Source organism: Carettochelys insculpta, chromosome 3 (assembly GCF_033958435.1).
Source record: "Carettochelys insculpta isolate YL-2023 chromosome 3, ASM3395843v1, whole genome shotgun sequence".
In the NCBI taxonomy this organism is placed as follows: Eukaryota; Metazoa; Chordata; order Testudines; family Carettochelyidae; genus Carettochelys; species Carettochelys insculpta.
The window spans coordinates 39563840-39588327 of NC_134139.1; the positions used below are offsets into that span (position 1 = coordinate 39563840).

Sequence of the window (24488 nt, forward strand, 5' to 3'; positions counted from 1 at the left end):
ATAAGGGAGAAGTTCATTAAAAACAGAACAGAAGGGAGCCTGATTTATCATCTTGTCTTAGGCTTGGTAAATTCTGACTGCAGCCCTGTACATCACTGGATATTGATTCAGATTACTAGAGTCAGTTCAAGATGGGGTTCAGCTTCTTTATGATCACTTCATAATGGGTCTTGAATATTTTTTCTATTTGAAAGTCTTGGCACAGCTGATTAAATTACCCAGGATCCATTATATTTCTTGTGGCTCAAATAACTTCTATGTGAAGAAACCATGTCAATCTTCCATAATCAGACCAGAATAACTCTGTTTTACAATGTTTTGAGTGTCCGTCTGTATTTTTACTGCTGTCTTATTCTATCTCACTCGGCATTAATCCTGAAATCTCATTGTTGTAATTGGTTTACAGAAAACTTTTTAAAAATAAACATAAATAACTCTGGCTGAAATAGAACATGCTAATATTGTCTTCTTTCCAGATAAGTAAGCAGCAGTTCTGTTGTCATCATCTTCTATAAGTCCCTACTTGTATTTTCCATGGTAGACAGGATTTACTGTTTTAACAGAGTCCATCATTTCCTCAGCCTGATATGTGATACTTTCTGAATCATTTTAATTATAGCATCTCATTTCTTTTCTGAAGTCCTGTTTTCTCTTTGTTCCCCCCAAGTTCAGCAACTCTCTGCAGAATGTTGCTCTTGGTGAATTGCTGGTGCTAGATTGGTGTGACGCTCATGTCATCACAACAACGTGTGGAAGGAGAGAATTCTCTGCAGCCATGAAATTATGATGGAAGCCATGTTATTTTTTTACCTGTCTGAGTCTGCATTATGGCCACGCATAGTGCTGTCTAAATAACAACAAGCTAAGATTCAATCTGGTTTCTGTATGTAGGGAACTCAGCCCACCCACGCTGTATTGTCATATCAGCAGCTCTTGCACTGAGACGGCAGTGATCGTAGCCACGGGCTGCACAACAAAGATACAATTCATATCAATGTCTCTCTTATAAGGCAGGAGTACGGATCTGATGAGAACATCTGCCTGAATTCCTCTTCCAGAAGGCCCCTGTCAGACAAGCCTGGGTTAAACAGTTCAGTTACCTACCTCCCTTCCACTCCCGTTCCTCTCACACACACATGGCAAAGCCACACTATGCATTTAAGTGGGATTGAGGAGACAAGAACCCGTTTGAGAAAAAACAGTGTGACCCACCTTCTCCTGTGTCCAGTCTGCTCTGGCTTCCTGCCCATCCACCAGCTGAGAGATGGTGACTGTTGCCAGGTAAAGTGCCCAGATCAGGCAGAAAGATGCTGCTGCCTTGTTGTTACCCCTGTCTCTCCCAGCCATTCCTCTTCTGCTGCTGCTATTGGTTTTCTGTGTGTGAGTGATCAACAGCTGGGGCAGCTCCTTCTGTCGTCTTTCCCTCCCCTTCTTCTGCCTGACTAAAAGGATGTGGAGGTAGGAGGGGGCAGATCCAGGGGCAATGCTGAAGGAGGAGGGAAAGGGGCAGTGCTAGAGGAGGGGTTTGGGTTTCTGAAAGTTCTGCTGCTTGAGCAGATGCCTGGCTGTGGCTGTGATTCATTCAGCTGCCTTTCGCGGTTCATTCCCCTTGTGAAATGAGCCTTCTCCTCCCAAGCACCACGTCAGCAGCATCAGGAGTGCTGCATGTGACTAATTTCCAACCCTCTGGTAGGGCTCTGTCCCTTCTCTTCCACATGTTCCCTCTCTGATTTCTTCCTCCAGCGTTGCAGTGAGGCTCTGAGGGCTTGTGGCACTCACTAAGGAAAGAGAGGAGGGTTGTGACTTGTGAAGTGCTTCTTGGGTGCAGATTAAAAAGCTTGTTGGTTTAGTTTTTACAAAACAAAACATTGGTGACAGTCATACTTGCCAAGCACCCAACAGCTCCTGTTGGCATCAGCCTGGACTGTAATAGCAAAGATCGAGGAGAGATGAGATGGAACTGCGGGAGAGGTGTGGCAGTCAAAGCAGTATCTTAGCTGTCGGTATGCTAATGTGAGAAGTATGGGGAAAAGTCAGAAGAACTTAGATGCTGGTAAATAAACACACTTATGACATAAAAATGATGAGAAGTCCTGTGGCAACTTATAGACCAACAGATTTTTTGGAGCATAAGCTTTTGTGGGCAAAGACCCACTTCATCAGATGTAAATGGGTCTTTGCTCATGAAAGCTGATGCTCCAAAAATTTGTTAATTTATAAGGTGCCACAGGACTTCTCATTTTTGGGGATACAGACTAACATGACTACCCCTCTGATAACTATGATACAGTTGGTCTCACAGGCTACCTCTACACTGCAGCCCTATTTCAAAATAAGCTGTTATGTAATAGGTATTCCAAGATAGCTTATTTTGAAATAATACAGCTACACCCAAAAATGCATTTCGAAGTAGCACTTAGCTATTTCAAAATAGCATGTTGGACTTTCACTGCCCTCTTCATGTCCCCACCCTGCCCTCTTTAAGGTCAAAATTGGCTGTTTGTGTAACAGGCAGGCAGAAGTATTGTTGACTATTGATCTCCAGGGAGGCTCTGGGGAGGCTTCTCATCATGCACAAGTAGGTAGTCACTCTGGGCCGTGCTGCAGACTCTGCTGCCTTTTTCTCAGGTGTCCCAAGACATCACCCCAACAAGCCCTGGGAATTTGAAAAGGTAGCCAACACTGTGAGCTCTGTCCTTTTTTTCCCTCAGGTTGGCCAAAGAGCTCAGATAGTCCATGTTGTGAGCTCTGCTTTTTTTTTTCCTCTGGGAGCAGAAACCACCCTGCCTCCCCCAACTGCTGCAAACCCCAGGAATTTTAGGTAGCCCTCCACTAGCCCCACAGTTTTTAAAAGGCATTTTCTTCCCACTTCCCCGCAAAAGCTGCATGGCTTTGCTGGGTTTCCTATCCCTCACTGAGCATCTGCTGCCTTCCTCAACCTTCATGGCTTCTGCAGACCAGTCTTCCGAGGGTGGCTATAGCTACAAAAGGGCTCCTGGTTGGAGTCATGCAGAACTGCTGGATCTCCTGAGCATGTGGGGTGAGGAGTCAGTTTTTCCCCAGCTGCATGGAAAAAGGAGGAACAGGGACACCTAAGAATAGATTTCACATTCTCTGTGAGAAAAGAGTTATGACTGAGATCCAGATCAGTGTAAGGCTAAAGTAAAGGAGGGTCACCGGTCATACCACAGAGCTCAGGAAGCAAACACACACTCTGGGGCTGCCCTCACGTACATCCCAGTATTATGAACAGTGGCATGCAATACTGGAGGTGTAGCCCACATCAGGACCTAAGAGCCTTGTGGACACTTGTACTATGGAGTCACAGCACAGTCCTAATGAGGAGGGTCAGCAGGCTTCAGATGAGGATCCCTGTAGCCAAGAATGCATTACGGGTTCCCAGCCCCCACTGAGCAGTCAGGAACTCTTCAGCTCCCAGGATGAAAGCAACACACATTCAAGCCTTGAACTGCGGTAGGCCTTGCAGGGGAAGCAGGGTTGCTGGAGGAGGGGGTTGCTGCTGAGAGGTTCTTCTGGTAGCTTACTAAAGACAAGGTTGGGGAGCCAGGCAATATCCCAGAAGCACATCAATACTTTCACGTATTTCCATCTGATCATGCTCTGAGATATTGCCAAAGGATCTTCTGGGGTACTTTTCAATCTTCTCCTTAAGATTCCAGGGGAGTGCCAGGGTCTCCTCATCATCATGGCAAATCACTGTGCCAATCCATTGCTGCAGCTGCCATGGTGGGACCTGGGCTGCACAGAGGGAGGCAGAGTAAGTGGTCATTCTGAACTCTCTGCTGTCTAGGAGAAGCTGTCTTTTTTCTTGTCAATTTTCAAAATAGACATAGATACGGCAGCCTATGGCAAAGGGGAAGAGGGTTCGAATGTTAGTGGCTGCTCCACAGCCTGCAGAATTGCCTGGTGTTAACACCAGTCAAATCCCCCTCATCACCTTTTACTCCATCTGTACCCAACCCTAACCCCTATTTCCTCCTGTTTTCCCCGAACCCTCCCAGAAGCAAGGCTAAATACTCACCATCTTCCGGCTTTGGAGGTCTCTCACAGGCTTATAGCATAGAGTGCTTTGGAAAAAGGAATCTTCCCTGGACAGGACAGATTGGAATGCAGGAATGTTAAAATGTTATGATATCTCAAGGTCTCCCAGAACAATCATTGTTATGAGATATAGCCAGTTAACTTTTTTTTTATTCTCTGCTTCCAACAGCTGTAGCTGTGGTCAACCCAGCTAGCCATGTCAGGAAGCTAAGGTGACATAGGAAGAGGTCCAAAGAAGGGGTGCTCAAGGAAATTATGAAAACCTGTAACCAGGAAATGGCAGTGCTGTGGAAGGAAGATAGGGCTTGCCCTGCAGTCTTCCCTAAGGGCAGCACACATTCAAAAGGAGTGACCTAGCCACTGAAAGGATTGCCCAGTTCTAGAAGAACAGACTGAGCTAATACTCTTCAGTGCTGGAAATACAAGCATCACTGCCAAAGGGTGCCCTGCCTGAACAGCCAACCTAATTCTGGTTCCATAACCCGTCCGTGCACCACAATGTAAAGCCTGCCCAAGCATAAGGTTGGTTTCCCACCCCTATTTCCTTTCCTGAACCACTTAACCCCACACCACAGCTATGAACAGGATGATAGTTGGCCTTTGACACAGCTGTGATCCTTTCCCCTCTTTATCCAATACCCCCAACCCTTATCCCATTGCTGCTGTATTGTGAATTGTAACAGTTTGATTAAAGAAAACATGAAGGTGTGTTCAGTACTTTTATTCTTACAATTAGTCTGGAGAACATGGGTAGCCGGGAGCCCAGGGGATAAAGGATGTCACCCAAACCCACCTACCCACAAAATCCCGCAATAATCTCAGTGTTCATTGTTGTCAAAGTGGTTCCTCAGGGCCTCCCTGATATTAGTGACCACCTTATGAGCTGCCCTGACAGCACAAGTGTCTGGCTACTTAAACGCTTTGGCTAGATGAGCAAATGCTTCCCTCTTACTCTCACACAGGTTGTGAAGGCAACAACATCAGGGCAGGACCAAGGGGGTATGGTCCTGAAGCAGGTCAAGCCTCCCACATAAGCTTCTCCACCTAGCTTTCAAGCATCCAAATGTACATTCAGCAACCATGCAGCATCTGCTGAGTCTCTTGTTGAACTGCTCCTTGCTGCTGCCTAGCTGCCCGGTGTAAAGCTACAAGAGCCAGGGCTCTCAGGGGTAGACAGCGTCCCTCAAGATCACCATGGGCATTTCCACCCTCTCCCAAACTTATTTTGTGATGTGGAAAGAAAGTGCCTTCCTCCCTGAAGCTTTTGGTACACATCGCTGTTTCTGAAAATGTGCCCATAATGCACCTTTGCAGTCCACAGGCATTTATATCTGTAAAACAGCCATGATGATCTATAAGCACTTGTAGCACCATTGAGAAGTGCTCCTTATAGCCGAGGTACCCTGAGGCAAGGTGTATGTGGGGGGGAGTGAGGGTTGGAATATGAGTCCCATCGATTCCCTCTTCACAGCTAGGGAACCCCATTGCTGCCAAGCCAGCCACAATCTCATCCACATTCCCCAGAGTCACAGCCCAGTGCAGCAAAATGTGATTTATCACCCTGCACACGTGCAGCAGCATTGTCCAACAGTGGTCTTCCCCACTACAAACTGATTGGCAACTCAGTGGTCGCCATCAAGAGTAGCCAGCTTTCACAGAGCAATGGCAACACACTTCTCTATGGAGAGAGCGGCTCTCATTTGGGTGTCCTTGTGGTGCTGGTCTGGTGCAGCTGGGTGTGCTTGTGGTGCAGCTCAGCACAGAGCTCAAGAAAGGTGGCTTTACACATCCTAACATTCTGTAACCATGGTTCATCATCCCACACCCGCAGGACAATGTGATCCCACCACTCCCTGCTGGTCTCCCTGGCCCAGAAGTGATGGTCCATAGTGCTCAGGCCTGTGACAGAGCGGAAAGCATCTGCTGCAGTCTGAGAATGTGAGACATGAGCTATGGATCTCCTCAGCCTCCTCTTCTGCCTCCAGCTCCCCCTCCTCTGACTCTGCCCACTCAGACAGAAAGATCAATATTTGGGCTGCTGCAGTCTGTGTGGACCACACCACCTTTTGCACAGCATCCCAGATCTGTGATTGCTCTGACACTAAATCTTGTTGGAATGCAGGATCCATGACTGATGCTTGCAGATGCTGGTGAGCTGGGCTTGCTCTGGTAGTTTCAAATGGTGTGTAAAGGAACTGGGAACTGCGTTGGCAGGTGGGTGAATCCAGGAATAGAAGGGGTTGAAGGGACAATTTCTTCATCCATGTTGAAAAATCCTCACCCTGAGGTGATTAATATGTCCCTGGCCATGGGCTGTGGTGTCTGTGTGGCTCTCCCCACATCTTAACCAAATAGCCGTAGGAACTGAGCATTTAAAACAAAATATACATTGTTCCCAGTAGTGACTTTATTCCCTGTCAAACCCCATAAAAATTACACAGAATTTATAAAAAATTTACTTCAAAAACTTGTTTTAAAACATTGTATAGTAATAGGTAATACAAAGTATATAGGGGTGACCGTTAGAGAGGTCAGTTGCTATGAATATTCATGAACGTTATTAATATTCATGAGCAAGAGTTTAAAATTCTGATAGTTGATAGGTGCATTTAGGATGCCTTATTAATATGTAATAGGGAATGTTACCTGGTTGCCAGGGCAATCAGGATGCGGACCTGGCAGGCACTGGTTTTCAACCAGGTCTGTAGCTGCTCTATAAATTTGGGAGCAGAGCCCAGGCTCAGTCAGTCTCATCGGAGCGGCCGAAGACAGCGGATCACTAAAAGAGCTGAGAAATCACTTGAAGAAAGAAGAAAGAAGGTGATAAGCGTCATGTCAATCATCATACCCCAGCCGTTGTGGGACGTAGAAGACACGAAGAGGATCGACTACAGGAACTCGGACTGAGCGCCCATAGTCATCGAGGGACGCAGAAGAGCTCCTGTTTGCCACCATCCTTGAAGGCTCCGGTGTTTTTTCCGGAGGGTTTGTCCCGGCAGGTGACGCTGCCTGATGAGCGCGTGCCCTGTAACAGGGACAAACTGCAGTAGCGGTCCTGCCCTTCCCCTCACTGACCATCGCCAGTGGCCGGTGACGGGAATTAAAGGCCGTTTTATACAGGGGGGTTTTTTGTTAACCACGCTGGTCTTTTTTCCTCCTGTTCTCTGTTTTTTCCCCTCTTTCCTGTCAGGCCTTGCGCGGCGCTGTAAAAACGCGCCTGTGCTGACCATCACTTCTTAGCATCTATACGAAGTGATTGCAGGCCCAGCGCCTGGAGACAGATCTAGGAAAGAGGTAAACTAAAGTGTATTTATAATGAGTGGTTTAATGTGTTTATTCTACGTTGTTGTTGTCTGTTTGCATGCTGCTGGATGTGCTACTATAGTATAGAACTGTTAGCATTTAAAGAGACAGTAGCATATTAGAAGTAGTGGACTGGGACTGCCCAGATCCTTTTGATGCAGCTCAGATTTTGTAACCCTTAGCACACTAGTTTAATTGTAAAGCACAGGGGGCAGTATTTTAAAACCAGCCAAAGGAGCTGATGCATGCCTCACATTAGAATAGTAAATTGTATTTAATTGATCAACCCTTAAAGGGAACAGAGCTTATATTATTTTTGAAACTAGCCCACAAAGGGTAGACCCATTTCAGAGGATCAACCGTAAGAGGTGGTCCCATATTGGGGTTATTTTAAGGGAGTGCCATAAAAGGTAGCCCTAATAGGGAGTTGTCCAAAAGAGGCAACCCCGAAAATAGGAGTCACCCAAAGAGGGACTCCAGATTGGGATATAGTTGGATCCGCTGTAGGAGGTGAGCTCTCCGCTATACCTGGGAGCTGTCCAAACGAGGCAGCCCCACAAGATCTGCTCCCCCCTTGCTCAAGAGGGGGGTTGAGTGACCAGAGCAACCGTAGGAGGGAACTCTGGAAACAGGGTTGAGAGTTAGAAAGTTCTCCCCAACCTGTCTGTGAGGGATAACACCCCACAGTGGGCTATTTATTATTGAAAAGCTCTGTATATTAACCAGTTTCCCTTTGCAGCACACAAGGAAGATCACAATGAAATCCCTGGGATGTGCAGTAAGTAAAAGGGTTTACTAAGGTTGCTGTGTGTTGCAGCGTTGCTGCTTGTTGCAGTATTACAAGTTCGAAAGGCTCTAGTTTTGAATTAATTAAACCTTGTGCTAAAACTAGTTGTGTGGGGGAAATATTTAGTTTGTTTGTCTAGGTTATTCAGTTGTTTGTCTTCTTTGTTTTGTCTTGTGTTACCCTAAATAAACCTGTCTTTATTTTCATCTTTAAAAGGCCTTGGTCCTTCTTTTCAGGGAAGACCCCTACTACACAGATCACAACCCTGTATAACCCCATTGCGATTGGCCACCGTAGACACCAGCCTGAGTTGTGGGGTAAAACTCAGGGGACACTTCCTTAACACCTTTCTAGGGCTTAACAGAGTGTCCTGAAGCGGTTCCATTAGAAGAATCCTTATTTTAACAAAGTCGACTGTCATGCCTCAGTTTACCTATTTGCACGACATTGCGTCACTTTGACTGATAATTCCCAGGAAATGTGGCAGTTCCTGTTGACTTCCCACAGTGCCTAGAGAGGGAATGAGATACTTGGCACGGTGGGATACATGCCCAAAATACACTGCTCTTTTTACGAAATTGGGCTCTTTCAGTGTGAATACTCCGTTTCGAAATGCTATGGCTGTGTGAATGCAATTTTCTAACATTACTTATTTAGACCCTAGAACATAGATATAAGTAATGGCAAAATAACCACCTGCAGTGTAGACAAACCCATACTGGTTATGATAGGTGTTGTATGACTTGTGTCTGGATGTTAGTTGTAAAGCTGTATATGTATACTGAAAATATGTGTAACTTTGTGTAATCAAACATGGTTGGTAAGTTTTCCCAAGACAATGGAATGTTGATTTACTTGGCTGCCAAAGTATCTGTTGTGAGACAAATACTGGAAAATGATGCTTCCCTGGCATTTTAAGACAACAGAATGGCATCAGTGCACAGGAGCAGGGGATACACTTTAAAAGAACACATTACAAAGGATTACTGGACTGTAAGAAGGAGAAACAACTTTTTTGCAATTCATGACAAAGGGAACAAAGGGTCCAGCACTCTTTGTATTCCATAAATGCTGGATCAACAATCGTAAGTAGAAAGTGTGACACTGATGCAAAAAAAGCAAACATGATTCTGGATGCATTAACAGGAATGTTGTTAGCAAGACATGAGAAGTCATTCTTTTGCTTGACCCTGTGCTGATTAGGGTGCAATTGGAGTATTGTGTCCAGTTTCAGGCTCCACATTTCAAGAAAGATATGGAGAAATTGGAGAAGGTCCAGAGAAGAACAAAAAGAATGATTAACGGTGTAGAGAATATGAGCCATGAGGGAAGACTGAAAAAAATTGGGCTTGTTTAGTTTAGAAAAGAGAAGACTATGAGGGGACAGCATAGAGGTTTACAAGAACATGAAAGGATGTTACAAGGAGGAGGGAGAAAAAATTGTTCTCCTTGTCCTCTGAGGATACAAGAAGAAGCAGTGGGCTTAAACTGCAGCCAGGGAGGTTTAGGTTGGACATTAGGGAAAACCTCCTAACTGTCATGGTGGTTAAACACTGGAATAAATTACCGAGGGAGGTTGTGGAGTCTTCAGGTTAGATATACATCTATCAGGGATGGTTTAGACCAGGGTTTCCCAAACTTTATATAGTTGGGACCTGTTCTTTTTGCGGCCCAAAAATATAAACACATATGAAAAAAAGAATGAAAAATGAATAATTTTTCACTGTTTATTATTTATTCACAATAATAATATACATAGTAATAATATTTATATAGTCTAAGGACCAGTATATTTTTTCCAAGGACTGGTATCGGCCATGGACCACACTTTGGGAGATGCTGGTCTAGATAATGCTTAGTCCAGCCATGAGGGCAGGGGACTGGAATCAATGACCTGAAGGTCTCTTCCAATTCTAGTGTTCTCTGATTCTATGATTCCTAGCTGGTTAGGGTGGATGACATTGAAAGGCTGCTTTCGGTAAAGAACCTTAGTCCAGGACTGTAGCTTGTTGAGTTCAGTGTTAGTCACTAAAAAATGTAGAGACTCCTTTTTTCCCAAAGGGGCACCCTTTACAGAGACACACATGCTGGTCCCAGCAGCCAGCCACTTTGAGCAGTGTGCGGGGGTCAAAGCAGCCAGGGAGCTTGTCTGAGGGTCCCACTGGGCTGCAGCAGGCCAGATCTAGTCTGCAGGCCATATTTTGCGTACCTGTCCCATCACGTCATAGAAAGCCACCTCTCAAAATAAAAAAGTCCTCTGCTACTAGTGCATGAAGCTGGGAAAGTAGGAGAATAGAAGTAGTCCAGGTTCAGGAGTGATGGAGCCGTGCTGGGTGAAGCTTTGGTTTTGCAATACTCAAAGCTATAGATGGAAAGCTAGAAAGAAAGCTGATATTTTGTCATCCTGCTTAGGGAAAATTAAAGATCCTTTGTTTTACTTATCCCCATTCATTCAAATATTCATCCTGGGATTAATTGGAAACATGGGATCAAAGTCTGAGGGCAGGGTTCACTTTTTATCAAACACAAACTTCAAAGTAACTTTTAGCAACATGATATACATCACCTTTTCAATATCTGCATTCTTTGCATGGGGTTGTAAGATAAATTATTTGCAAAAAATAATTCTGCCACGTCTATATAGTTTCTTTTCTTAAATCAAGTAATGCCATAGTGCCATCTGGTGCACACTGGAGGAAATATCATACAGAAAATATATTTGTAAATATCCTCTGTGTGTGACTTGCACTTCTCATTAGACTGCATCATACATGTATCTTAGCCAAAACCAGACTCACTCTGCAGAACTTTCTCTAATCATTTCTTGATTCATCATCATCATCAACCATGGGCTCAGCACTCGTTGGTGCCTGCTGCTGACCTCACTATTTCCTTCCATCTTTCCCTGTCCAGCGTGGAGTGTCTTAGTTTCTGTAGACTAGTTCTGCACCAGTCTACTATATTATCTACCCATTCTCTGTGGGATCTGCCTTTTACACACATACACATCTCCTAGAGCTGGAAAGAACCTCTGGAGGTCATCTAGTCCAGTCCCCCACCCTCTTGGCAGGACAAAGCACCATCCCTGATATCGATATGCCCCAATCCCTAAGTGGTCTTCTCAAGGATTGAACTCACAACCCTGGGTTTAGCAGGCCAACTGTCCATTATGCCAAATATGCATGTTTTTAAGATGCTCAGCTTCATTCCTAAGCTAATAGCTTTGCTTTTCCAGATCTTATCCATTGTCTGCAAGCTCACTCTTCATCGTCATCATCATCAATAACTGTGGGCTCAGCACCCATTGGTGTCTGATGTCTCTCTCACTATTCCTTTCCATCTTTCCCTGTCCAGTGTGGAGTGGCTTAGTTTCTGTAGACTAGCTCCGCACCTATCTACAATATCATCTACCTATTCTCTGTGGGGTCTGCCTCTCCTATTCGAAACATCCATTAGGCCGAATACCAAGGTCTTGAGTTTTCATTTATAGTTCTTTCTGCAAATATGCCCAAATAGTTGTAGCTTCCATTTTATAACCTTCTGCAGCAGGTTCTCTTTCGGCTCTATCTTTCTATATAATTCCTCATTGGTGACCTTCTGCATCCATCCTATTCTCAGAATCTTTCCATAACAGCTCCTTTTGAACACCAATATTCTTCTTTTCGAATCTTTCGTTATCACCCATGTCTCACATCCGTACATCATGCTGCTGAATACGCATTTTCAAGATGCTCAGCTTCGTTCCTAAGTTGCTTTCACTATTCTAGTCACTATTTCCTTCTTACAGTCTAGACCATACATCATATTGCTCCCTAGATATATGAACTTCTCTACGTTCTCTAGTTTGATCCCATCTACACTGACCTTCCTTCCTATTTCCTTATCTCCAAATACAATTTTTTCATTTTATCGATGTTCATAATCAGTCCGTATCATTTCCCTTCCTCATTTAGCACTTGCACTGTTCTTGCTAACTTCTCTTCATCTTCCTTGATGATAACTATATCATCTGCAAATCTCAAGTTGTTAATTCTCATCCTGCGGACTGATATCCCTTCTTCTTTTTCCTTGATCTTGTCCATTGCTCTCTCTAGGTGTGTGATGGAGATACTCTGCGATATCAGCTCTCCTTGTCTCATACCTCTACTTGTTCTAAACCAACTTGCCAACTCTCTGCACATTCTCACCGCTGCCTCTGCACAGTTGTTGACATCCTTCAACAACCTTATCAGTCTGATATCCTCTCTGTATGACTTCAACATTGCCCAAGTCACTTTCTGATCTATACTGCCAAATGCCTTCTGAAAATCAGTGAAGCAATTGTAGATGCTCTTGTTCTTTCATTGAGCTTTCTCCGCCCTCAATCTTAGTGCCAATCTGCTTTGTGGTTCTTTCCTGAGTTCCACTTGCTTATCCACTAGATGTTCTATCCGTGATGTCAGTCTCACTGTCAATATAGTTGTCAGCACCTTGCCTAGATGACTCATTTGGGCAATTGTTCTGCAGCTTTTGCACTCCAACATGCTTCCTTTCTTGTGTATTGTCACTAGCATGGATCTCGTCCATTTCTTAGGTGCCTTCCCTTCTTTCCATGCTATATTACATAGTCAGTGTATTTCCTGAATCATACTTTCTCTGCTGTATTTGATCATCTCTCCCATGATCTTATCATTTCCAGGACTCTTGTTGTTCTTTAGTCATTTCACTGCTCTTTCTACTTCCTCCTTCAAAATATCAATCTTGCTCTCAATGCTTGGCAGGGATATCTCTTTCAGTTCTTCAACTGTTCTCTGAGACACTCGGGTCCAACTGTGCTTTGTACAGATTGGTTCAATATCTCATCCATCACAGCACAACCTTTTCCTTGTTCCTGAATTTCGTGATTACCCTGGTTCCTGTTATGAGGAACAAACATCCACTGCTACTGAGGGCCCAAACACCTATAGCTCCCTTTGAGCTAAATGGTCCCTTCAAATATGTGCAAACTAGCTAGACTAAAATTGTCTGTTTGACCTTGTATTTAGCTGTGACACTCTGAGTACCTTTCCCAGATCTGAGGAAGAGCTCTGTGTAGCTTGGAAATTTGTCTCTCTCACCAATAGAAGTTGATCCAGTAAAACATATTACCTCACCCACCTTGACCCTCTATTTATTTTAGCTGTTATTCTGGATTCTTTCTTCTTCTGTACATAAGGCCCAAGAAAACGGCAGAACGAGAATTTAAATTGTTTTTAAAATCCCCTAATTTACTCATGGTAAATTTATGTCAGAGCCGTTGTACCATATGGAGTCATACAGGAATAGATTTATTTGTTGTGCATTGGACCAGGCTCTTTATGATAATGTGTAATCACTGTGTATAGTGACTGACCCAGGGAGCCTTTGGTCTTAACTGGCCAAAGATAAAGGGGTTACATAGAATGTCAGAGATCTCCCAGGTCAGATACCTGTATGATAGCTCACCAGAGGGTCACTGTAATCACTGTGAAATACCTATCTCACAGAAATGGAAGAGACCTTCAGAGGTCAGCAAGTCTAGTCCCTGGCCCTCACAACAGGACCTATCCATATTCCTGACACATTTGTTTTTAAATCTATTTGCCTTAGATCCCTAAATGGGCCCCCCAAGTACAGAGTTCACAACTCTGGGTTTAACAGGCTAATGCTCAAACCACTGAGCTAGCTACTGAAATTGTCCTCTTAAAATCTCAGTATTAAGTCAAGGCACTAGGAGGTGACATATCTCCTCCCTAAAATGAACTTCTTCAGGGTAACTGACACCTGTCTCCCTTTATGAGCATTTGTGTCTTGGGTATCATATGCTTCACAGTGTATGCCTGTTTTCAAACTGTTTACTGGGCCAATTGCAAACTGAGAGATTCCAAAATCTACAAGAGGGGAACTCTACAGAAAGAAACAAACAGCAGGGAGTATCTTGTTTATGAATAATACCTATGGTATAGCCTGGTATATCTTGGAGTGCTGAGACCCACAGAATCCTTCACTTGGGGGGCAAATAGGCAGTGTGCATGCTTCATAAAAGAAGGATCACAGCCTGTTTAGTTGTGAAGAGCAACATGGATTTTCTGCAAGCAATATTTTATTAGCCATGTGAGTATCTGGTTAACTAAGTCTACACTCTAGAATGAATAGTATGATTTTTACTTACCTTTTAAGTAATCGTTGGTTTGCCTGTGTCTACTTGAACTTATATTTTGATTTCACTATAAACACACCAAAGTGCTGTGTGTTAAATGCGGTGGTCATCTGAGACATTACAGCTCAATCTGAGATAGAACTGTTTCTTTGGAAGGAATGAATCTGTGCATGTGGGGGGTGTTCAGTGGACCAGGGACATGCTTGGATAGTTTTGGGGTTGGAGTGTGCCTATCACTATCTTTTAGACCAGGGTTTCCCAAACTTTCTATAGTTGGGACCCATTTCTTTTCAGTACCTTCTTTTGTGGCCCCAAAATACAAACACATATGGAAAAAAAAAAGAAAAATGAATCAATTTTCACAGTTTATTATTTATTCATGACAATAATAGTGCATAGTGAGAATTTGTATATTTTCTAAGGACTGGTATTTTTTTCCAAGGACCAGTACTGGGCCATGGACCACACTCTGGGAAACACTGTTTTAGACTAATGGTGGGGCCTGCAAGGCCAGATGAGATTGTTAATGTTTTTCATGGCTGGTAGAGTTGGGGAGTTGGCCCACAGCAGACACCGACAAGGCTTCCTCATGCTAAGGATAGATGGTAGCAACATGCATCAAAACCTAGAATAATCCAGGAAGAGGTAACTGAGATTTAAAGGCTTCTGTTTCCTTAGACTGAGGGTACATCTATATTTACCAGAGGATCGACCCAGTCAGGGTCGATCTTCCAGGGTTTGATTTAGCATGCCTAGTGGGGATGTGCTAAACTGAACCATCAGGGCTCAACAGTCAACCCTGGCACTCCTCATTCTCGCAAGGAGTAAGGTAAGTTGATGGGAAAGTTTCTCCTGTCAACCTCCCTGCATGTGGACAGCCTGATAAACTGATCTGAGTTATGTCAATTCCAGCTACACAATTCTCATAACTGGAATTCCATATCTAAGGCTGACTTCAGGACAAGTGTAGACTTGCCCTAATACTGTCCCCAGCTGTAATTGCTGAGAATTGAATGATACTGGAGGATTCAATCTGAAATCCTTTGGTGAGCATAACTTAGTCTCCCATTGGCTTCATAATGGGGACAATAGGATCTGACTATGGTTTAAATGTGACTATTCACTTGAGGAAGGACACTTCATATCAATAAGGGTTTCAGGATAATGCTATTTCTTCTTTGTTAGTGTTGGGTGGGGGAATTCCAAAAGATCAATCGCTTTCAACAGATTTACATCTAGAATGAGCTTTCCCCACAATTTTAAAACCACAATCTTACTTGCCATTCTTCTGTTGGACATGGTTTCTTAATAACAAAGTTTAACTTAGGCTACGTCTACACGTGAAGCCAACATCGAAATGGGCTATTTCGATGAATAACGTCTACACGTCCTCCAGGGCTGGCAACGTCGATGTTCAACTTCGACATTGCGCGGCACCACATCGAAATAGGCGCTGCGAGGGAACGTCTACACGCCAAAGTAGCACACATCGAAATAAGGGTGCCAGGCACAGCTGCAGACAGGGTCACAGGGCGGACTCAACAGCAAGCCGCTCCCTTAAAGGGCCCCTCCCAGACACAGTTGCACTAAACAACACAAGATACACAGAGCCGACAACTGGTTGCAGACCCTGTGCATGCAGCATGGATCCCCAGCTGCCGCAGCAACAGCCAGAAGCCCTGGGCTAAGGGCTGCTGCCCACGGTGACCATAGAGCCCCGCAGGGGCTGGAGAGAGAGCATCTCTCAACCCCCCAGCTGATGGCCGCCATGGAGGACCCGGCAATTTCGAAGTTGCGGGACGCGGATCGTCTACACGGTCCCTACTTCGACGTTGAACGTCGAAGTAGGGCGTTATTCCGATCCCCTCATGAGGTTAGCGACTTCGACGTCTCGCCGCCTAACGTCGAAGTTAACTTCAAAATAGTGCCCGATGCGTGTAGCCGCGACGGGCGCTATTTCGAAGTTAGTGCCGCTACTTCGAAGTAGCGTGCACGTGTAGACACAGCTTTAGTGAGGAAGAAAGTTGACCTTTCCCTATCTCCCCGTGACCCCTCCACAAGCCAAGTGGTTCAGGAAACTCACACTGCCATCCAAATGTCAGGCTTTTATCTAAACCAAACCTGTACTCCAGATCTACTGATGTTCCTTAGCGATTGAAAGAGAATTACATATTGTGTGACATGCAAAGTAGGAGAAAAACATTATCTTATATTTTACCTAAATAGCAGTTACTGTCTCAGGGTCTGAACCAGCTGTTCTTTCAAAACCCAAATTCCCACTGACTCTAAGGAAAGCATTGGCTGTGCAAAGTATGCAGGAGTGGATCCACAATAAACAATAATGAAAACAACGCATTGTTCGAGAGGTTCTTAAACAAATGCAGAAGTCAAATCCCTCAGGATCTTTCCACTTTTGCACACCATTCAGATGCTCGAAAAATATTGTAAACAACAGAGAAGAAGAATGAAAAGGAACAGATTCACTTTCATTCCAGCACTAAGACGTACCATTACGTAAAACCTGGACTGAAAAAACACTATATTTTTACAATTAATAAACAATTACTGTAAAATGCATGGTGGCTACAAAAATGGTACTCCATACAGAATACAGAAAACAAAATGGTGTAACAAAGATCCTGTTAACCCTACTTTCAGCTATTACGCGGAAAATAACAATGGCTTAGCCAGAGAGGGGCAAGTTAGAAAATCCAGATGATTCTCATCATGAAAGCTTTGAGTTGTGATGACAGAGGAGGAATACTAAATATACAGCAAAAGCCTAAAAAAAGATGATTAGGAAGCCACATATAAATTTATGAAATTCACAGGAAATGTCAGTTAAATACAGATTTGTGATAGTCACAGAACTGGTAAATTAGTCTCCTTATACTGTCAGTTAGTCTAGATGATCAGTGTCATAATGCTCATGCTTCAGTAATGCTGTGCAGTATAATCACATAAACTGAGCCATGTGTTTATACAGCCATATGTGCTGCTATATATAGATATCAAAATGCAGAGCTGCATTTAGATTTATTTTACTTAATAGCTTTGAAAGTATGAACAAAATGTTTTAGATGCTTCAGCAAGTCAATACACAGTATGGCCATTTCATGCTTACAGTTCCCTGATTTGCTGTTCCTTGTGGTGGTATTCAATGAACTATAAAAATGATTTTAACTAATCCATCTTCAATTCTAATTTATGAAAAAGCAACTATTGTGGTTTAGGGCAACAAATAAGACAGCATCAACTCTCTTGGATGATACAGAGTTGAGCCTCCTTACAAAGAAGCTTAATTGCTGACCAAAAGATTGTGGTAGTATCTAATATTTAAGTTGTTTATTGTCCATAAACCACTATTTTTAGCATATGAAAAGCTTGCTGAACTAAAATTTTAGAGTGTGAATCCTAGCTCTGCGGGCGATCAGGAATAGTGTTTACAGGGGTGATTTTTAGGTTTATAATGTTTGTGTGGGAGTCCCACTTTAGGGGAGAAAAGAAACAAAGACTGCTCAGAGCTATCTTGAACTGTATTTTGGCAACATCATCATCTATTCATGGAATATGCTTCACTAAAAAGTCCCAGGGTGGTTAGCATTCAAAAGCTGTTAAAAGCAACATTAGCCATTAACTTGTGCAATTTTTGCCTTCTTACATCTGTCTAGATGGGCAGAGATTTCAAAATGGCAACACCAAAGATAACAATTATTATGCTTCTGTTTATAGCTTCCTTCTTCCAAATGATCTCAGTATGATTCAAAAACAGTAAACTTTTTAACAGTACATAAGTAGGTATTATTATTCCTACTTTATAGAAATGTTAAAGGAAAATTTTTTTCAGAAGTGGCCATCAATTTTTGGATACCCATTTGGTTCTCAAAAATAGAGGCATCCAAATCTGGACACCACTTTTAAAAATTTGGGCCTAATACCTTGATTCTATAAAGACTTAGGCTATGTCTACACATGCAGTTGGCTGACAAAACTTTTGTCATTCTTGGGTGCTTAACTACTCCCCTTCCCTGCGAACAACAAAGATTTGCTGTGGAAAGTGCAAATGTGAAAGCTAGTTTGTTGGCAAGAGTACTTTCTTGCTGACAAAAGCTGCTTGTTGGTTGTAGAAATATATTGTTGGCAAAATTGCTGAAAGTGTTCACACAAGCAGACTTGTAGTGACAGGGCTGCATTGACACAGCCTTGTGGCTAAAAGCTGCATACATACTGCTTTTGGGGATATGCTTAACCTTATACAGTGAGTTTGCACTGAGGTCAACAGAACTACTCACGGTGTGTAAAGTTTAGCATGAGGATGGCAACAAGCCAAGTGCCTATCTTAAGTATAGCCTATGAAAGCTGCATTCTATTCACACACAAATGCATCATTTGCCAAGGTACTTCTGTTAGTCACATTATGTATCAAACTGGCCATGGAAAGAGTCTATGACTATCACTTACAGTGGACTCTAGTCCCAACACAACCTACCAAATAAGCATGCTGGCGTAGCTCAGCTCAAACATTCTCATAGTGTGAACTGCATTTTAAGGGGAAGTTTGCTTGATGGATCACCTCCCCTCCTTTTGCAGTTCGGTGGATTATTTCCCCTCCCATTCATCACATAACATCTGAGTAACTACAACAATTTCCTGTATGAAAGGAGATCTTTATTAGCAGTCTTTAATGTGATTTGGCAACTGAAAACAAGGAGGCAAACTAGGGCCATGTGACCACCCAACTCTTACAGAAGTTGTTGAACAAGTTTACAGTGGACAATTTTGGAGCACTCTCCAAGGTGGTATCTTTTTCCACAATTAGTCCATTTGTCCTTGCACCTAGAAGGGTAAGTCAAGGCAGGTATCACAAAATTGTGTCAGGAATATCTGTTCTACAACTTATAAAGGAAAAGTGGATATGGAGAGGATGAGTAAGGATAAAGAGGTTTATTATGGGGTAAACAATTATTTTTCCCAAGGTTGTTTGAAAGAAAATAATACAAAGGTTGAAACTTAATACATAAAGAAGGGGAACAGACACCAATTTTTTGTATTTACATAATTACAGTGAGAAAAGAGGAGAAAAATCTTTTGGAAATTTAGCTTAATATTCCTAGTGGGAACCACCAGCTGGCCATGCAACACAAAGAAAAAGGAGAGCAGCCTGCGAAGGTTTGCAAGTGCGCAGCAGCTACTGCGTAAATACATGCAACACACTGACCAGATGAGCAGTAGGAGAGCGGGTGCAAACATTCAACACAATGAGCAGGTGTGTAGGGGAGCTGGGGTGTGAACATGTAAGTCCACACAGTATGGCAAATGTGCAACACAAGGAGCCCCGTCGTGCAACTGTGCGGCTGCAAAGAGCAACAAGCCCTCGTGCAAATGCCCCAGGATCAAGCAACTGGTAGCCGTGGTGCAAACCTGCAACACGATGACCAGACAAGAGTCACCTCAGACCTGCCCAGCTTCCGCCAGCCCCGAGTGGGCAGGAACCACCCGCCACGCGTGGGTGGGGACCCGAGTTCAGCTCTCCCGCTCCGCCTCCGAGGGCGGCTTTGGCGGTTTCCTGTCGCGTTTCGGGGAGACGGCGCCCAGCCAGCGCCCTGCGTGCACACAGAGGAGCACCCAAGGAAGGGCTTCCTACAGGGCGGGAGGGTAATTGCTCAGCACCCCCAAATACTGCTACGACCTCGGCCTACTACTGCCCGCCACAAGCCCTTCAGAGCATCAACCGCCACAGGCACAAAACTAACGGAAACTTTGCCTGGGCCGCGTGCGCATGCGCCGCCCCCTCGTCTCGCCTAGCTCCCGCAGGGCACGGCGGGGGTTGTCGTTCCTCTGCGGCCGTCGCGGACGGCGGGGAGGGGAGGTGGGACTACAGCTCCCGGCAGCCTCCACGCCCCACCCCGTCCCGGGCGGCTCTGTGGATGCGGGGAGCCGCGGAGATAATGAGATGCGTGTGAAGCGGCTCTGTCTCGCGGGGCTCCGGAGTTGCTCTGTCCCGCAAGTGAGTAGCGGGCTGCGGACGGGCGAGGGCGGGAGCCGCGCGGGGGACAGGAGGCGCGCGCGGGGCAGCCCCGCCCTTCTGGGGAGGCTGGGTGCGGGCGCTCCTAACGCAGGCTCCGGGATCCCGCCGGGCAGGCGGGGGTCGCGGCACTGCGCTGCTGGTGCTGCGGCTTCCTTAGCGCCGACCCGGGCGGCCCCAGGCTCCCGCTGGTATTGGGTGGGGGCGGGATGAGGCCACATCATCTCCGGAGAGGGGCGCGACCGCTCGCCGGGGGATGGAGGGGGGAGACTTTAAAGGTGCCTCCCGGAGGTGTCGGGGGTGTCCGAGAAACTTTCCGTCTGCCCTTTCCGGCCCGTCCGAACATAAATGGTGCGAACGCGCGAGCCGTGGCCACTCCCATTCCCGCTCGCTGCCCGGGGCAGACCGGCTTGGTCGAGGTCGTCCCGTGTGGGGCCATCGCCCGCGCCCTTCCCCGGGGTCACGGTGGGTAACGGGATCAGAGGCTGCTGCAAAGCCGGCTCACGTGTGTGACTTAAGGGGCTCCCTGGCATGAGTAGCTGGACCCCAACTGCTCTGTGACGTGGGCCTTCTCCGTTAGTCGTGCCAGAAACATAACTTCCAGGAGCGTGAGGAGCAGTAGTAAGAATCCAGCCAGCAACTTGCTGATGAGGGAGAGGACTTGTGTTTTATTTGCATCAGATGGGTAGCTGTGTTAGTCTGTAGCTGCAAACACAATAAGAAGTCCCATAGCACCTTATAGTCTAACAGATTTTTGGTGCATAAGGTTTCCTGAGCAAAGACCCATTTATATCTGATGAAGTGGGTGTTTGCCCATGGTAGTTTATGCTCCAAAAAAAGTGTTAATCTGTAAGGTGCCACAGGACTTCTTGGTTTATTTGTATGGCTGTGGCACCTTTGAGTCACAGATCAGGACCCCAAGGTTCTGAAAAGTCTAAGCAGGTGAGAGAGAGAGAGAGAGAGAGAGACAGAGAGAGAGAGACAGACAGACAGAGAGAGAGAGACAGACAGACAGACAGAGAGAGACAGAGACAGACAGAGAGAGACAGAGAGACAGAGACAGACAGACAGACAGACAGACAGACAGGACATTAGGTAAATGCATTTGAAAGACTTAATTTGTGAAACAGTCTATCCCCAACAACTTGGAAGATCACTGGGGTCTTTTAAAACCAGACCCAGCAAAACACTGCAAAAAATAGTGTAGGGAGCAGGGTCACACTGGCATGGGACTAGACTGTAAATACTCTAATAGGCCTTTTCCATCTCTGATTTCTGAGATTCTGTGAAGTATTTTACTTTTACAATTTTTAAAGCATTTCAGCAATAAGTGTTGATTTCAAAATTTGAAGTTATATATATAAATTTAATCACTTTCTGTCCTTGCATGAAAACTCTTTATGGATGTAAGTTATAATTATATGATATAGTCTTGTTTCATGAGCCTTTCTCATTAAAACTGGTGCCTTTTTTGTTTTTTAAAAAAGAGGTGCTTATACTCAACCAGCTGTCCACCCCCTGCCCTCCAGCCGATCCCATGGTTGGAGCTGTCAAGGTGCCTGTACTCAGTACCAGCATGAAAAAAGGACTAAGTAAAATAATCAATAAACTACTTTAAACATCTGTGAGGGGATAATTAAAAAATGGTATAAAAATACTTATGTTGAATGTTTTTAAATGTTTTAGTATAAATATTGACAAATATTGAAATAGTGACATCCTGGCCTACAGCATGCCTCCAGTTTCATCAAGTTTAGCTTAATTTCTAGCCATTCGTTATATCATATTAGTTAATTTTCTTCATCTCTGTCTCTTGCACATATCGCCAAGTCATCTGTACCATTACATATTCTTGGAACCCCTTCCCCAAATTTCTTCACTAAATCACATTCCTTGCTTAATTTAGATCCTTCCTACAATTAAATTCTGGTATCTCATCTACGTGGGATAGCAAAGTTACACATGGAAAAATGGGCAACAGATAGCCCTTAAAGCAGTGGTTCTTAACGTGGGATGCATGCACACCCAGGACATGTGTGATGCCTTTCTGGGGGTGCAAGACGTGCCAGATTTTTTTAGAAGGTGAATCGTCAATAACACAAATTAAGTACATCTGAAGAAATTACACAAATTAAGTGCATCTGAAGAAGTGAGTTAATTCACGAAAGCTCATGCTCTAAACTTTTCTGTTAGTCTATAAGGTGCCACAGGACCCTTCGTTGCTGCTACAGATCCAGACTAACACGGCTACCCCTCTGATACTTGACAAATTAAGTGCGGCACATAAGTACAACCTTTCATCAAATCTATGTATTTATTAACATTATATATTTTTCAATTATTGCTGTAATATACAAACAAATTTATCTTCATGATTTTAAGCTAATTGTAGTGAAATTATCTCACTACAAAATACAGTGTACTGCAATGTTGCAGGGTATTTTTTTGACGCCTGCACTGATGATGATGTGGCAGTGCAGCGGGTTGGATTGAATTCAGTTAGCCAATAACTGTTAGCACGTCAGTTACAGTTTGCAAAACTCTGCAACATCTCTTGTGTATTTTTGTATGCCTACTGTACTATTATTTCTGGCGAGTAATAACATAAAACTATTTTACATATATCTAATAAGCATTTAAAAATGTATAGGCCCCGATCTCCATTTTTCATGTTTGATAAGAGGTGCAAGTACATATTTTGAGAATCAAGGGGGTGGAGGCTACAGTAAAGCTTAAGAACCACCGCCTTAAGGGAACAGTTAAGAAGTTCACACACTTTACTGCAGTAATTCTCAATCAGGAGTGTTGCATGTACCCCTGGAGGATTTCTATGAACTCCTCTTGATATTTAGCTGCATAAAAAGCACTAAGGCTGTGGCCACACTTGGCCAAAATTTCGAAATGGCCACGCTAATGGCCAAATTGGAGGATACTAATGAGGCTCTGAAATGAGTATTCAGTGCCTCATTAGCATGCTGCTAGCCGCAGCACTTCGAAAGTGTCACGTTTCAATCGTGCACGGCTTGGCTACATGGGGGTCCTTTTTGAAAGGACCCCACAGACTTCGAAATCCCCTTATTCCTATCAGCTAATAGGAATGCGAGGATTTCGAAGTCTGCGGGGTCCTTTCGAAATGGACCCCCTGTGTAGCTGACCTGCTCGTGATCGAAACACGGCACTTTTGAAGTGCCGTGGCCAGCAGCAGGCTAATGAGGCTCTGAATTTTCATTTCAGTGCCTCATTAGTATCCTCCGATTTGGCCATTAGTGTGGCCCTTTCGAAATTTTGGCCAAGTGTGGCCACAGCCTAAGAGTCAGTACAAACTAAAATTTCACAGACAACTATTTGTTTATATTGCTCTGTATATTTAATGCTGAAATGCAAATACAGTATACCTGTATTCCAACTGATTTATAATTATATGTTAAAATGAGAAAGCAAGAGATTTTTTAATAGTATTGTGCAGTGACACTTGTATTTTTATGTCTGATTTTTGTAAGTTTTTAAATGAGCTGAAACTTGGGTTTACAAGGTATACCAGATTCTTGAAAGGAGTAAATAGTATGGAAAGGTTGAACATCACTGTTTTACTGAGTAAATACATATCTTCCTCCCTCCTTTGTGCCTAATTTGTATTGTGAAAAATATACTGTCTGAGGCAGGACATGTCTGTTTTTCCTAACTGGCTAATACGTTTTTGATTGCTCAGAAAGTAATAATTTTGTTTTAACATATTACACTGAAAGACTAAATAGGTACATATTTTCTTTGCTTTTTTGGCTGAGGTACTTGTGAGAAGTAAGATATTAATCTTGCAGTCAGCCACTTTGATTTCATGGCAGCAGAGCCCCATACCAGTAATATTGATTGCTGGGGCAAAGTGTAAGTTTTCTTATGTTTACATCTGTTTCGCAATTGTTTTATGTATACTCACACAAACAAGCACACTCAAGTGGATCTTTGGCTATATTGTGTATACTGACCAACAGTTTTAATCTGTTAAATTATACCTGTAATGTTCACCATCTGTATTCCTTCTGAGGATAGTTTTTATTTCCTGTCCTGAAAAAAGCATGGACGAGGTTAACTTTTTTTTAAGATTAATTGCATTGTTAGAGAGAGTAATGTTCTCTGTGAGATTCCATCTCCTACAG

The 24488-nt window shown here is 43.9% G+C and overlaps 2 protein-coding genes across 3 annotated transcripts in view; one reads left to right on the top strand and one right to left on the bottom strand.

The window, feature by feature from the left end:
* The window catches only part of QPCT (glutaminyl-peptide cyclotransferase), a 37403-nt gene extending 17442 nt beyond the window's left edge, over positions 1-19961 (bottom strand). Inside the window, exon 1 of one of the 2 annotated variants that reach the window (XM_074988540.1) lies at positions 19731-19961. Coding sequence is in view for 1 of the 2 variants with exons in the window: in XM_074988541.1 (XP_074844642.1) it covers positions 1213-1347 (135 nt within the window). In the remaining variant the exon portion in view is untranslated. Of the gene's footprint in view, positions 1-1212; positions 1363-19730 lie in introns of those variants that run through there. The other variant, XM_074988541.1, reaches the window with a different exon arrangement.
* A 230-nt stretch (positions 19962-20191) lies between these two features.
* Positions 20192-24488, top strand: part of PRKD3 (protein kinase D3) — an 86806-nt gene continuing 82509 nt past the window's right edge. The window contains exon 1 of the mRNA XM_074989664.1: positions 20192-20316. The gene's annotated coding sequence lies outside the window, so the exon portion shown is untranslated. The remainder of the gene's footprint in view (positions 20317-24488) is intronic.